Below are 16,368 nucleotides of genomic sequence, written 5' to 3' on the forward strand. Positions count from 1 at the left end.
CTTGCACACATGGAAATGTCGAATAGGCATTGGCCACATGGGACCTGGAGGTCAGGAGCTATGCCTGGGCATTAAAAACTCATGAGCCATCAGGATATCAGTGGAAACTGGGAGCCATGAGCCAGAGAACCGTTGCTTTTAAAAGGAAGAGTTTACAAGAGACTGAAAATTTCAAGAAGGCCAGAAAGGTAGATGGGAGAACACCAGGAGAGGCTACTGACATGAAGATAGCGGTGATCAAGAGTGGTCGCACTACTAAGCCGAGCAATTTAAAACTGAACAAACATTGTACAGCAACTAAGAAAAAGACCATAGAGACAGAGAGCTTCCTCCCTTTCTGGGAATGATGCGATCAGCATTGATGACTTCTGGTTTGATGCTTCTCAAAGTGTGACGTACATATAAATAACCTGGGGATTATATGAAAACACAGATTCTGGCTCAGTAGGTGTTGGAGAGGGCCTGAGATCCTGTTTCTAAGAAAGTCCCGGGTGATACTCCCCGACCACAGACAATTGGGATAGCAAGGCTCTGCTGTGGCTCTCCAACTTGACTCACACAAAGTTCTTAAAAACAGATTATTGGGCCTCACCCCTACAGATTATGATTCAGTAGGTCTGGGGTAGGATCTAATTTGCATTTCTAACAACCTCCCTGGCAACGGTGATAGTGATGCCATGGGTCCCCAAAGATCACAGTTTGAACTGCACCCTTCTAGAGGACCACCACTTACCTACTGCTGGCCACAACACAGCGAAATCCATTTGGATCTCAAAACAATGCAAACAAGAGATATCCCTGTGCACCACTGCAGTCAGTCCGTAACCAGAACTCACCGAGGGCAGAGCCTACTACTTGCTATCCATCACTCTCATGGTTACTGTATCCCAGCGAGGACGCCTTCTGATTTGAAGTATCATCATTCTGAAGATTTAACTCTCAGCAGTGGGTGCCTACTTTTTACAGGTCTCAAGGTTTTATCTTGCTGGTAAAGCCATTTCCTGGTATTAAACCAAGCAGCTGCTCATGAGCACTACTTCCTTTACTCGGGATGTACATTGCACCACAGACACATTCTTCCCCAGAGGGACACAGTTTTAGACAAAACCCTACGCACAAAAAGGGAAAAATTTTATTTAAGGAGGACTCAATTCCCCTATGTATTTATTAAGCACCCAGATGTGTTTTATGTAAGGCACCTAAACACGAAAGAGATGGATTACAAATATAAGCCCTGCTCTCAAATCCCTAACATCAAAGCCACCAACGGTCAAGTTAAAACATGACAAAGGCCATCTGAAAAGAGAGCTGACACATTTTTATTCAAGCCACCCAGCAGATACCTCAATCCATTTGCACAGAATGTGCGCTTGTTATTAAAAGCAACAGACACAGGGAAGAGATAATACCCAACAGGGGTGACCAGGAAAGGCTTCCTGGATGAAGTAATTTCGTACTGGAAGGAGACAGATGGACAGTCTTTTCACAGGTGCAGAACCCAGAAGACCAGACCATTCCTTAAGAAAAATCAATTAAACATGTGGCTTGAGCATCTGCTGAGAAAAGGCTTCATCTACCACTCCTCGCAGGGTGAGCCACAAGAAAGATACCCAGGAAAAAGCACAGTACCTGCCCTCAAAAAAGGCTTACGCTCTAGTTTGGAGAGCAAGGCAAGCATATCCTTCCTTGAAGGCGAAATTAAGGATCGAGCGCGCCGCTCCCACCCCAACACTAGGGGGGAGTCTAGGGCGAGGCGAAGCCATCTCCAGGAGGCCTCATTGGCAGTCAGGAGACGCGGTCCCAGCACACGCCAGCGGCCTCCGGGGCCTGGGCGGGGCGGCGAGACCGGGGGTAGGGGGGCGGCCGAGACCCACGGAGGGGGAGCACGGGGCCCACCGACGCGGATGGCGGGGAGAGGCTCGAGGGGTCGCCCTGCTTCGGTCCGCTCGGCCCTTAGCGCGCCCCCCGCACCCATCAGCACTGGGTAGGGGACAGGCGGCCACGGGCGCCAGCAAGAGGTTTCCGCGGCCCCAAGGCGCGCCCCACTCTCAGCCCTGGGGCCACCCTTCCTCGGAGCCGGGCTCCTCCTCTCCCTGAGCCGCTGCATCTCCCTCTGCCCCGGGGCCGACAGGAGTCTGTGGGGCCGAAAGCAACCTCAGAGCCTCAATGTCGCCAACCCCGGGTCGCAGCGTCGTGAGGACACGGGGGCGGGGCCGGAGCGGCGAGCGGAAATGCGCTGCTTCCTTCCGGCCGGCGGCGCACGAGACGGGGCGGGGCGCCCCGGGTAGGGGCGGGGGCTCACGCTGACGGACGGCTCCCGGGACCTATGGGTGCGGCCGCGGCGGCCCGGCCTCCCTGGCGCGCCCCTTCCTCGCGGCCGCGGACGCCCCCCCGGTCCCCCATTTCTCGGGTGTCGCGCAAAGCTCCGCCGCTGCCCCGGTGGCCGCTGCCCGGTCCTCTCTGTCCCCACGACGCGTTGCGGGCTGTTGTGAGGCCCCGCCCCCGCGGCCCTAGACGCCCCCCGGCCGGCCGGCCTCCTTCCCCGCCCGGAGCCGCGCGCCAGGACGGCTGAGGCCGCAGGTCTGTGACTGCGTGTCGGGCCGCGGGCGGCGCGAGGCTTGGCGGCGGGCCGCGGGGAGTCCGGCGTCCCGCCGAATGCGCCGCGACCACCGGGAGCTCGCGGGCCGTCCAGCCGCGCTGTGCAGTCGGGGGGGCGCGGCCCGGGCCGCGGGGCGTCTGGGGGCGCCCGGCTAGGGGACGCGGCGCCCGCTGGTCCGCGCGAACTGCGGAGCCGGGGGCGGCAGGTCAGGAGTGAGGAAGTTTGCCGAGGGCGGGGCCGCGTTCGCGGGCCACTTCTCGCTCCGGCCGCGCCGGCCTGGTCGGTGCCGGCGGCCGCGCCACGGTGCCCAGCCGGAGCGAGTCCCCGAACTTGGGCGGCCACCGCCGGCCCCTCGGCGTCCGCTGGGGACACCCGGTGCTGTGGGGCTAGGGTGCGGCGGGAAGCTGGGGGACGTGCCCTGCAGCGCCCGGGACGCTCCCTGCGCGCCGGCCCTGCGGAGTGGAGGGCAAGCGTCGCTTTCTCTCCCTTCCCGTGTTTGAGATGGCATTCCCTTTCCTTTGGTGGGGAAACTTTTGTTTCGTAGTTCGTACGGTTATCGCGGTTGCCCGACCCCGAGTTGGCGCGTCAGTGTTTGTGGCCCTTCTGTCTTAACTTGTTAGAGTGTATCGGCTCTGGGATATTTACAACTCCTTCCCGAGCCCTTAGAAAGGGCATGATTCCAGAATAGAGTGATTGGGAAACGAGCCCATCGACCCCAGTACGACTTTCTGCCTACACTCTTTTTTCCTCCCTCGCTGCTCCAGGTTCTCCATTTTCATTGTTTGTACTTAACTGTTTTTGCGTCTCACTTTTTTTTTTTTTTTTGTATGAATGAACGAACGAATAAATTGTATAATTTTGGTTGGTTGGTTGGTTGGTTGGTTCCTTCTATAAAGCAAGTTGTTTACCTTTAGGAATTGGTAAACTGCCCAAACAATGGTGCCCGGCATCTGGTCATATTTCGTAGTAATTAGTAAAACGCTGTTCATTATTCAGAGGAGGGAAGCAAGATGTTCCGGAGGACTGTAGCCAGCTTACTCACTGCCACCACTCCCTCGCCTCCCACTCGCTGCTTCCAAACCAGGCTTCTGCACCCTGCCTTTACTCCCACTTTTGCTCCCTGGGATAGCAGCTGCCCTGATTGGCACACCCCCGCTGCCATCACCACTGAGGCGTGTTCCTAAAGCTTCCAGTGTGAATTGTTTTTAAAGAACACCAGTATTAAAATTCAGGTACCTGAGACCAAACAGTATGTCACTTCTTCGGAATCCGGCTCTCAACAATTTACTACTGAATGCCTCCTCCCGTGGTAGGGAACTGTAGGACATAATCTAAAACTGCATAATGAGGTGACCAATTGCAAGGTAACTGCAGTGGCTCAGGAAGGAGAAAGCACCAGCAGCAGCTGGCACAGGCACAGACAGGAAGCCTTCTTGCAAGAAGGGGAGGGTCTGGTCTGGGATGCCCACCTGTATTCTTAACTCTTGACAGCGTGTATTAAGTAAATATTGGTGTTGTGTCTTGACAGTAACCTTGAAGGCTGGTTAAGATTTGATGGGAAAGTGGGAGGGCATGCTAAGCCAGGGACAAGGCTTCAAGTCACTTAAGCACAGATGCGCACAGGGTGTGTTGGGGAGAGGGTACTGGCATACGGACAGGCAGTTTACTTTTCTGTAGGCAGTTTACTTTTCTGTCGTTTGTAGGAGTGGTTGGAAGAACAATGCATGTATGTCTTTGACACCATGATATCCATCAGGCAAAGAAAAGGAGTGAAAACCACAGAAGTTTCTGAGGATTATGCAGCACAAGAAGCAAATGTGAAGTTGGGAAATAAATTGCCATCTGGTAGGTGATTTAAATTAAAGCACCATTTGGGATTGCTTTTATTTTCTGCATATTAAAATATCACTCTCCAATAGAATAAGAATTTGGTGAGACCTGACAGTTGGGGAGACTTGTTCTAATACCCTGATGTTTTAGTTCCACAAATGATTTGATTGTACTTTGATAATACTGGCTTTATAGTTATTATCAGATAGAAGGTGAAAGAGCTCTGATTAGAACCCATTGTTTCTCAGCTTTCTGTTCAGTAGGTTCTGGTTTTGCCAATCTTTGACTTCCTAAAGTAATGCTTTCCCCCACGGTTCAGATTTTAGTCTGTTTCTAAATTTTCTGGTTTGTGTGTGCTGTTCACTCTGCACAGCCTTACCTTGGGAGATTTTCTCATTTCATGAAGGTATTGAAAATGAATCAAACTTCTTTTTATTCTTTATATGAATTCCTGAAATTTTCTCCTTTGGTTTGGGGAGGGAGGACGGTCAAAATTGGGTGAGTTGTTTATATAATGCTGAAGATTCTTGCTAAGCTGTACATCAAGTGATATTAATTACCAACTTCCTGACTCCATATTTGCTTTCTTAACTAAGCATGCTCAAGGTTTTTAAAAATAAGCATGAAGAGGGGCGCCTGGGTGGCTCAGTGGGTTAAAGCCTCTGCCTTCGGCTCGGGTCATGATCTCAGGGTCTTGGGATCAAGCCCCGCATCGGGCTCTCTGCTCAGCGGGGAGCCTGCTTCCCTCTCTCTCTCTCTGCCTGCCTCTCTGCCTACTTGTGATCTCTGTCAAATAAATAAAATATTAAAAAAAAAAAAAAAGCATGAAGAATTCCATGTCTGTCAACCACTTTGGATATCTACAGAATTTACATTAATGGCAGCTATGTTAATTCTTATCAGCCAGAACTAGTAAAGTAATTTGGGGAAACAGTTTTATAAAATAAAATTAATCTATATCAAGAAGTCATTCCATCCAACTCTGCTATCAGCAATTTTGGACAAGACAGCATACTTTCTTAAGGCTTAACCAATGTAACTTCAAGTTTGCTTTTTTGTTTATTATTTTATTTATTTTTTAAAGTATTTTTTTAAAATTTATTTGCACGCACGCAAGAGAGAGAATGAGCAGGGAGGAGAGGGAAAAGCAGGCCTTCTGCTGAGCAGGGAGTCCACTCAGGTCTAGATACCAGAACTCTGGAATCACGACCTGAGCTGAAGGCAGATGCTTAACCGACTGCCCCAAGTTCTCTTTTTTATATTAAAACATAATTTTGAGGGGCGCCTGGGTGGCTCAGTGGGTTAAAGCCTCTGCTTTGGCTCGGATCATGATCCCATGGTCCTGGGATCGAGCCCCACATCCGGCTCTCTGCTCAGCAGGGAGCCTGCTTCCTCCTCTCTCTGACTGTCTCTCTGCCTGCTTGTAATCTCTGTCTGTCAAATAAATAAATAAAATCTTTAAAAAAAATAAAAACACAATTTTGAGGATTCTTCATTTTGCTGAAGCAGTATTTATTTGTGTCAGGAAAAAAAACCTGAAAACTAAAGAAAAGAAAAAAGAAAATCCTTCCACAAACAAATCGATCCTGAGAATACCACCCATGAAATTTGATCTTGCTGTCTGAATGTCTCTGCAGGGATATAAATGCAAGCATTCATATGTAGTTTTACAAAATTGAGATCCTAGCTGTTTTATAACTTGCTACATTTCTTCTTTTATGTTAGGAACATATCTTAAGTCAGTCAATGTAGTTTAAAATGTTACCAACATAGTCATTGTGTGGCCATAGCATAGTTTATTTGACTCATTCCTTGTTGAGTGTTTAGATGGTTTTAATCTTTTACTTAGATAAACAGAACTATGAGAAATATACTGTGGCCAAACATTTGTATACAAACATTGCATATGCCTGGATTTTGAATTATTGGTCAAATTGTATGCTCATTTTGGTAGTTTATTTTTACTAGTTATTGCCTTGTTGTGTTCCAGAGAGTTACCAAGTTACTTTCCCACCAGCAATGTTTGAAAAATACTTTTGGTGCTCGCTTCGGCAGCACGTATATTAAAATTGGAACAATACAGAGAAGATTAGCATGGCCCCTGCACAAGGATGACTCGCAAATTTGTGAAGCGTTCCATATTGGAAAAAAAAAAAGAAGAAGAAGAAGAAGAAAAATACTGTTTTGTACCCTTATTAAAAAAGGGTTAGCATTTTTAAGTTATCAAATTGGCCAGCATCTAAAAAGTTACAGCTTATCGTTTTGATTTGCATTTCTTTCTTTTTCTTTTTCTTTTTTTTTTTTAGAGAGAGAATGTAGGCCAGGAAGTGAGGGGGGCAGAGGGAGAGGGGGAAAGAGAAGCAGGCTCAAGGGCCAGCACAGAGCCCAACGCAGGGCTCAGTCTCAAAACCCTAGGATTATAACCTGAGTTGAAGATCAGAGGCTCAACCGATGAGCCACTCAGGTGCCCCAATTTGCATTTCTTTAATACTGAAGAACATGAATATTTTTTTCTATTATTGGCCATTTTTTCTTTTGTGCTTTGCCTACTCATAAGTTTAATCTGTTTCCAACTGAAATATTCATTTTTTAAATCCTGAAAGTGTTCATCCTGTATTAAGGTTACTTAAACTTTCTTATATGTGCTATAAATATTTTTTCCTAGTTTAAGTGTCCTGTAACTTGAGTTGTGATGAATTTTTCTCCCCTGATGGGTTTTTGGATTTTAAGTTGTCAAGGTTTTTGGTAGCTTTTAATGAATAAGCCACAAATTATCTGTAGACCATCTCAAAGACTTTTTATATCCTAGACATGTAACCCATTTACTCCTCCAAATTTCATAGGTAAATTATAGTTACTAAGCTATGCCAGACACAGACCCTAGTTATTAAGATGAATAAGGTAAGGTGCTTGTCCTCTGAAAGCTCATGCTGTCTCGCAAAATGGACAAGTGAACAGTTAGATAGAGTTAGGTAAAAACCGTGATAAAGTATGAAAACAGGTCTCCCAAATCACAGAAAGGAACCCCTAAGTGCCTGCCTGGAATAGGGGACGCTTCGACAGCGGCAGGCAGCGGAGCTTAGCATACCTGCTAGGCTGAAGTAGAACTAGTCAATGCTGCATTCTTTACTGACTTTGCTGTTTGTTTTGTTTTTCTAAAAGGTTATACCACTAGAAGGTTGTGGAAGCTTCTGTCATTCGCAGTTGGTGGAACCATTGCCCTTTGCATCGGACTTCTAACATCTGTCTACCTGGCCACTTTACATGAGAACGATTTGTGGTTTTCTAATATTAAGGTATGAAGTTCCTGTGACCCCATGTGGTTTACTCGTCAGTGTCTCCAGTAGTTTACCATGTACATGAGTGACCAAGATAACGCAGCTTTGCCATAAAGAATCTAATCTCTTAAAAAGCTTGACTCTAGCGTAAAGAGACTTCATTAGTTTAAAAGGGCATCAGAGTTTTTGTCATCAGTGAGTTTTCTCAGTTTCTTTCTTTTTTTTTTTTTTTTGTAAACATTTTATTTATTTATTTGAGAGAGAGACAGTGAGAGAGAGCATGAGCGAGGAGAAGGTCAGAGGGAGAAGCAGACTCCCCATGGAGCTGGGAGCCTGATGCGGGACTCGATCCAGGGACTCCAGGATCATGACCTGAGCCGAAGGCAGTCGCTTAACCAACTGAGCCACCCAGGCGCCCAGTTTTCTCAGTTTCATTAACTTTCTCCAGTTACACGGTGGTTACTCTAAACCAGTGTTTTTCAACCTATACATTGTGAAATTGGCCCAGTCAAATCATGAGTGACGTTTTTCTAGTTAAAGAAAGATGCAAGAAAGTATTATGACAAATACACTAGGGCTGAGAGTTATTTGTGTAACTATTAATTGTATATTGTTATATAATTAATAGATATATATAATATTAAATCTGTTATATATATATGTATGTACAAACCGGGTCACAGTAGAAACTTTTTTTTTCTATTGGGTACAGTAAAATAGAAGAGAAATCAAAAGCCAGTGCTCCAAACCATAGGGCCATAGATGACCTCAGTGTTTCATACCTTTCTAAGTGTAGATGCAGAGGTGAGAGGACAGGGGAACCCATATTTTTCTGAGGAAAGGAGCCGTAATTTTCATCGCGTTCTCAGGAGGGTCTGTGCCATCTTAAACACCAATCCTTGTTCTCTTTCTTTCCCTTTTTAAACATTTCTAAATATCTTTTAATTTGCCATTGTTTTCAGAACTAGTGTATCACTTATGCAAGGAAATTTACACATTGCCAGTATTTTTCATCTAGTATATGTGCTGCCGAAGCGAGCACAGTATTTTTCATCTAAATATCCTTTGTTTTTGATCCAAAATGTTGTGCCCTTTGACCTTTTTTACTATGGCTTCTAATGACTAGTTGTTGATAAAGGTAAAATTCACTTTGAAAAGGTCAAGTATTTATCATCTGTCTGAATATTCAAAAAAGTCTTTGCAGAATCTAAAGTAGTTCTCAAAGAGCTTTCTTTCTTTTTTTTTTTTTTTTTTTTTTAATTTATTTGACAGACAGAGATCACAAGTAGGCAGAGAGGCAGGCAGAGAGAGAGGAAGGAAAGCAGGCTCCCTGCTGAGCAGAGAGCCCGATGCGGGGCTCGATCCCAGGACCCTGAGATCATGACCTGAGCCGAAGGCAGAGGCTTTAACCCACTGAGCCACCCAGGTGCCCCTCAAAGAGCTTTCTAAAATATGTTGAGCTTTGATTCCATTGTTGGAATGAGTCTCCAAAGGAGACTACTTTGAATGACAAATTTAATTTATAGGAATAACTTCTAATATGTTTATTTTTAAAACTTGTCATATTACTGTATAGGTGTAGTGTGTGTGTGCATGTATACCTTCATACAAATTATCATGGTACAAAAAATAATTCTCCTTCTGGGACAGTGGGGAGTTTTTCTTGTGAAGAAATATTTTACTCACCTTTATTTCTTTAAAATGGAGGGCTTACAAGTAGATTTCTTAGAACTACACAATATAATACTTTTTTATCCACACAAGTATTTTGAATAAAGACTGAAATATCCTTGTGTGGGCATATGGCTGAAGTTAAGTGCTAGTAACTCTGTAGTAGGGACGAGATGCTGAAAGGGATCACATAACTTATTTTCAAATTGTAATTTTAGCTCCTCAGAGTTTTTAAGTGGCCTTGCTAATAACCTTAAGTAAATACACCCCCATCATTACGAAACTTGAGCACCCTTGATCTGTCTCTGAAATCTCGCCAGGTTAAAGAAGGCATTACACTTTGACCTAGTATTTTTTTTTTTTAAGATTTTATTTATTTATTTGACAGAGAGAGATCACAAGTAGACCGAGAGGCAGGCAGAGAGAGAGAGAGAGGGAAGCAGGCTTCTTGCTGAGCAGAGAGCCCGATGTGGGACTCGATCCCAGGACCCTGAGATCATGACCTGAGCCGAAGGCAGCGGCTTAACCCACTGAGCCACCCAGGCGCCCCTGACCTAGTATTTTTTGAGCACCTCTTCTGTAGTAGCACTGATCTAAACGCAGTGGGGAACATGGCAAGAGTAACAAAGACTAATGAATTTGCCAGCAGATGCTCCAGTGTAACATGTTAATTCTGTAAGTATGTGTTGAGCACCTATGGTATGCCAGCCAGCACCGTGCTCAGCTGTAGCAATACTGCCAACTGAAACCAGGCCCCTGCCTTCAGAGCGTTTACGCTCTTGAGGGTATAGGCAAGTACACAGACCGAGACAGCCCATCCAAAATCAATACGTTGTTGGAGTAGGATAGAGTATTGTGGGAGCACAGAGCAGGGGTAGCCTGTCCCAGTTGTGGAAGGTCAGGGAAGTAATGGTTAAGGAGATCTGAAGGATGAGAAGGGTTAACCAGACAAACTGGGGAGGAAAGACGAAAGTCCTAGGGAAGGGACACGTACAGGAACTTCGGGAGGCAAGAGCATTGAGAGCGTTCAGGGGCTGGCAGCAGTTCAGCCTGGCCAGGGGGCAGATGGGGAGAGAATGTACTGGGATGGTGAACAGAGGCCAGGTCACAAAGGAACAGCAATGTCATCATCTTGTTTGGGAAAGATGGCTCCGGCTACAGTATGGAGAGTGGGTTTGAGAAGGATAGCACTAAAGTGAGAGGAAACCACCAAGAAAATCCAATTCAGTGGATTCATTACTATCTGAATGTCAATAAATGCATGTTTTCTGTGCGCTAGACATGGAACTAGGCCCTGAGAGTACAGCCTTTGAATCCGATGCGGAACCTAATTCTGATGGGGAGGGGAGAAAAAAGAAACTAACAAAAAATTATTATAGGGGAAACCAGACAGTGTGGTGACATAGTTATTGGGAGTGGGTGTTATTGGGAGTTATTGGGTGCGTGTTAGTGGGAGTTATTGGGAGTGGGTGACATAGTTATGTGGGGACATAGTTATGAAACTGGGAGGGAAAGCAGATAATTTTGAAGACAAGACCTACATCAACACTTAAATCCTAGGAGCCAGTCAAAAGCCGAGGGAACAACAAGTGAAAAGGCCCTCGGATAGGATGAAACTGGTCAAGTTGAGTAGCAGAGAGAAGGCACATGGGGCCAGAATTTTATGAGCAAAGAGGAGAATGGAACCAGAGAAGCAAAGACCAGATCCTGTTGGAGAGAAGTGGACAGAGTCAGAACTCAGAAAGGATGTAGCGATTCATCATTTGTGTGGTTGGTGATTGAGAAGGAAGAATCATCGGTAATCATCTGCTTTCTGCCATTAGCAGCTGAATAGATGGGTGGGTACGCCGTTCACTGTGATAATGAACCCTGTGGGAAGAACAGATCTGGAGTGCAAAAGAACTTCTGTCACCACCTACCTAGAGTTAAGCCGAACTTGACAAGTGAAGGGCGTAGAGTCTGCCACAAAACTCCCCTCACTTTTGACCACCACTGAAAGGTTTGGGGGTCCTCAGACTACCCTCACTTCTGACCACAAGTAGACTATTAACTTGGGGATACCCACCCCCCTCAGGTTCAGTAATTCACTAGAATGCCTCACAGAACTCAAGAGAGCCTTATACTTACGATTACAGTTTTATTTTGATGGATATAAATCAGAACCAGCCAAAGGCAGAGACTCATTGAAAAAGGATCCCAAACTCGGGCTTTCCATTGTCCTTTCCCTGTGGGGTTAGGACACATTGTCTTCCTGGCACATTGAGAGGTGATAATGTGTTGAGTTTTGCCAACCAAGGAGGTTTACCTGAGCTCCTGTGTCCAGAGCTTTGACTGGACTTCCATTATGTAGGTATGATTGATGGAGTCCTTGGCCACAGTGTTGAATTCAAGCTCCAATCCCCCTCTCCTCCCTGGGGGTTGGGCCAATATCAGCTGGCTCCAAGCCCCAACCCTCTAATCACACAGCTGGTCTTTCTGGCTTGGTCAGCCCCCATCCTGAGTCATCTCCTTAGAACAGAGTATCAGATGTCATCCTGAGGAACCCACCATGAACAAAGACACTGTTCTCACTTGGGAAATTCGCGGATTTACTGGCTACCTCCCAAGAACTGGGGACAGAGGCCAGCCAAATTCTTTGCAGGGGACAGCGAGACAGCAAATGATACATCCTTGTTTGGATACGTTATGAGTCACTTTTGAAACAGTCCAAGGAGAGAGATGGAGTAAAGGGAGCTGGATTCATGGATCTGGAGGCAGGAGACCCATCTGTGTTGGAAATGGACATTTTCGTATTACCAGCTTGTAGATGTGTGGGCAAGAATGTTTGAGGAGTGTTCAGAGTGAGAAAGAGACCCGAGGCTAGTTTCTGTCTGTGCCTCAGATACCATCTGGGAGCAGCTATAAAACAGGAACATCCTCGAATCTAACAGGTTTCTTTCCACCAACACCCCCGTCCCCTGAAACGTACAATTGAGCTCAGTCTTGTGGCATTTTTTTCTCTTTATTCAAGCAATAGCTTGTAGCACAGAATTTTCCCCCCTCTCCATCATAAGAGGAATCCTCAGATGTTTCAACTACTTCTCAAACCTGACGATACCTCTGCATAGGCACTTGGTTTATCTTTCCTCTTAGATTATATAAACCCAGTGCTGTCCAAGAAACTTTCTGCAGTGAAGGAAATGATCTATTTCGGCACTGTTCAGTGCAGCAACCACTAGCCAAATGTAGCTGTTAAACACTTGAAATGTGGCTACTGCAGCTGAGGAACTAAATTTTACATTTTATTTAGTTTTAAAATGTGTATACATTTTCTGTGAATAAACCAATGAAAATGATAGCCATTAGCGATCAGAGACATTACTCAGCCAAAGGAAAAGCTCGTTTTCAGAGTTTATACGCCTTCAGAAATTTACTCCTTAATTTATACCATTTTCATATTGGGGGATTATGGGAATATTTGAGAAGTGTAAAGCTGTTTTCTTTTTATACTTATGGGTTATAACTTACCAAAATTGCTAGGCTATTTTTTATGAAGATACTTTGATCCTTTCTGAACACTTTGAATTAGTTGTAATTATTCAGAGAGTAAAAACATTGTTTCTAAAACAAATCACACATTGAGTTTATGCATTCAGAACAATGCTTTAAATGTTAGTTGCTAATCTTAACAATGTTAGTATTTGAATGTGGGAACTCTGGACCAGAGAGCAACTGGAAAGTTGAAGATGTTGGTTTAAATGGTCGTGGAAAATGTATATATACTATCCTTTCTTAGAATATTTTTTAGTTTATTTTTAGTTTTTATTTAAATTCCAGTTGACATACAGTGTAATACTAGTTTCAGGTGTACAGTCGAGCGATTCATCACTTTTATACGTCACCCAGTGCTCGTCACAGTAAGCGCCCTCCTTAATCCCTGCCGCCTACTTCTCCCAGCCCCCGCCAGTTTGTTCTCTACAGTTAATAGTCCGTTCCTTGGTTTGCCTCTTTCCCCCCATGATCATTTGTTTTGTTTCTTAAATTCCACATATGACTGAAATCATAGGGCATTTGTCTTTCTCTGACTGACTTATTTTGCTCACCATTATACTCTCTAGCTCCATCCACGTCATTGCAAATGTCGAGATTTCATTATTTCTTTTATAATTTTATTATCTTTTTAAGATTTATTTTTATTTGAGAGCGAGAGAGAGCAAGAGACAGAGCATGAGGTAGGGTTAAGGGCAAAGGAAGAGGGAGAAGCGATTCCCTGCTGAGCAGGAAGCCTGATGTGGGGCTCCATCCCAGGACCCCAAAATCATGACCTGAGCAGACACTTAACTGACTGAGCCACTCAGGTGCCCTCCCCCGCTTACTGAATGTCTACTGTGTGCTTAGCACTGTTTTAGGTACAATTTAAACATTTTATTTAATCTGGCTGTCTGCAAAGCCCAAACCTTTTAACTCTAAATTGACTTTTAAATGCAACATGCTTTTCTGCTGCCCTTTCTTACTAACAAAACACACTAAAAGGGTTCAAAGCCAATGCTCTTACTTGCTGTCTACCCTTACGGTGCCCAGCCCATCATCAGCGCTGAGCAACAGTGATCTGTTTAGACTGGGCTTGACCTGTACAGGTGAGGGAAGCGTTATAAGGAGGAGAGAGGGGAGATGGGGACAACAGCTGCTATAAAAGATCTGGGCTGGAACTAGAGCAGAGGGACACAGCTTTTGGAGCTTGCCTTCAGAGATAGGATATAGTTAGTCCTGGCAAGTAGGGAGCTAGTCAGTGCTTTTTTAGTGACTTGTGTTTAGTAGATGCTAGCGTAAAAATATATATAGTGTGACTCTTTTTATTTTTTGAACACGTGTTGTGTTACTTCTTACAAACTATACCGTGACAACAAAAACTTTAAATCAAAAACATTACTCAGTATTCATAACCCTTAACAAAACCCAGTTTTTGTATTTCTCTTCCATGCTTCATCCTGTATGTGCATATATTTCACATACTTATGACTCATGACCCTGAGATCAAAACCTGAGCTGAAATAAGTCAGATGCTTAATCAACTGAGCCACCCAGATGCCCCTCCAATATACTTCTAATAAACAGATTTATCTGATGTTACATCATATGCTTTTCCCATATATAAGGTTACATATGTAAATGAACTTGCACAATTATTATGTAAATGATTATGTTTTTGTAATTTAATATTTTTTGATATTTAATACTCTTAGTTATTTCATTATTTCTATGCTTCCTGATTTGGGATAGATTGTTCCTAATGGTGTAGTTAAACCCCTCAAATTGCTCATTACTTCTTGTTTCAAAGTGGTAGTGTAAAGATGTCGGTTCCTTCATCTTTTTAGAATTACCTCAAAGCAGTTAAGGAAACTGAAAAGCAGATAGGCATTTTCCATCCTTGATGAAACTAAGAAAGGCCTATGATCTAGACCGGTGTGTGAGGGAGGGCCACCAAACCCAGTGAAACTCGGAGGAGCATGGAAAGGTACCGGGAGAGGACTCTCAGAGCTGCAGGTGTCAGAGGAAGTCGCCAAAGCCCACTTCTCCGAGGCTGCCGGCACACCCTGAGGGCTGAGACTGAGGTCCCCCAAGGAGAACCATGGGACAGGATGCGCGCGGTAATGGCGGGAGCTTTCCTGGAGACCTTCCGGTACGAAAGAGAAGTAAGCTAGGCAGGCCGAAGGCAGTAATCACAGGGACAAGCCATTTTTGTAAAAGTACTATTTAAGAAAACCAGGATAAAGGGAGAAAACTGTGTGTTGAACAGCTCTGAGGCTGCCAATCTTGATTGGCTAAAATGAGGAAAAGAATAAAGGACTCGCTCTTGTAAACTACGCCGTATCACAAGGAGAATTCTTGCTGGCCTGACCGGTGGCCCTGGCCTGTCCCCCACATAAACTTCCTGCTGGTTTGGTAAGAACTGGCCAAGTTAAGAAATGGCTCACAACCAGAAAGGAACTAGCACAGGATCTGTATAGTGAAAATGCAAGAAGAGAAGGAAGAGAAAAACAGGAACAGATGATAAGATGAAGAATAGTCACCAGAAACAATTCCTAGCAAAGACCTGAAAATTGTGACTGAATTAAAAAACGTACTCACATTAAAAACTAGCATAATAAGCATTTACCACCGTGGAAGATGAATTCAAAGCAGGGCTGTAAGAAGGTATAGACCGTCCTCAAGGACTTACAGGAAGGTAACAAGAGGAAATGAAAGATGAGCTGGCAGAACTTAGGCAAGAAGTCGAATTAAAAGATAAAACCATAACAGAAATCACAACGATCTTGGAAGCAACACATAGAAGACTAGAGTCTGTAGAAGGCACAGAATAAGAAGTGTTGCCCTGATAAAAGAAAACAAAATGGGGATGCCTGGGTGGCTCAGTGGGTTAAGCCTCTGCCTTTGGCGCAGGTCATGATCTCCGGGTCCTGGGATCGAGCCCCACATCGGGCTCTCTGCTCAGCAGGGAGCCTGCTTCCTCCTCTCTCTCCGCCTGCCTCTCTGCCTACTTGCGATCTCTGTCTGTCAAATAAATAAAAATAATCTTTAAAAAAAAAAGAAAATACCGTTAAAATAGTGGAGAGAATCTGACAGATGAGTAAGACAACAGCAAACATGCATAATTTGTCCCAACAGAAGAGAACCAAAGCAGTGAAACAAGGGAGAATCGTGTTTAAAGACTTAATTCAAGAAAACCTTTGAAAAATGAAAGATGATTTGAATCTACAAATTGACAGGGCACAATGGGCCCCAGGAAAACTTGGCCTAGAAAAGTCATTAGCAGGATATAGTTCTGTGAAATTGCTGGGCTTCAATAGTAAGAAACCCCTGGACATCCTAACAAAAGATCCCTTTACCTGTAAGAGAAGTCAGTGTGGCTTCCAACTTTTCCATGGTAACGTTTAATGCTTAAAGGCCTGGAATGATCCTGCACAAGACTCACATGAGCTAATGTGCTTTGTATATTTTAATCCAGTCATT

The 16,368-nt window shown here is 44.7% G+C and overlaps 1 protein-coding gene and 1 non-coding gene across 4 annotated transcripts in view; both read left to right on the forward strand.

Moving 5' to 3' along the window:
- Positions 1–2,360: 2,360 nt before the first annotated feature.
- DPY19L3 (dpy-19 like C-mannosyltransferase 3) overlaps positions 2,361–16,368 on the forward strand; it is a 68,861-nt gene continuing 54,853 nt past the window's right edge. For all 3 annotated transcript variants that reach the window (XM_047710937.1, XM_047710938.1, XM_047710939.1), the window contains exons 1-3: positions 2,361–2,580; positions 4,303–4,444; positions 7,592–7,725. In XM_047710937.1, coding sequence (XP_047566893.1) covers positions 4,324–4,444; positions 7,592–7,725 — 255 coding nt within the window. In that variant the 5' untranslated portion in view covers positions 2,361–2,580; positions 4,303–4,323. The remainder of the gene's footprint in view (positions 2,581–4,302; positions 4,445–7,591; positions 7,726–16,368) is intronic.
- On the forward strand, positions 6,469–6,575 carry LOC125090120 (U6 spliceosomal RNA). Its single transcript, XR_007124204.1, has one exon. It is a non-coding gene; the product is annotated as a U6 spliceosomal RNA (small nuclear RNA).

This window comes from Lutra lutra, chromosome 17 (assembly GCF_902655055.1).
Source record: "Lutra lutra chromosome 17, mLutLut1.2, whole genome shotgun sequence".
In the NCBI taxonomy this organism is placed as follows: domain Eukaryota; kingdom Metazoa; phylum Chordata; class Mammalia; order Carnivora; family Mustelidae; genus Lutra; species Lutra lutra.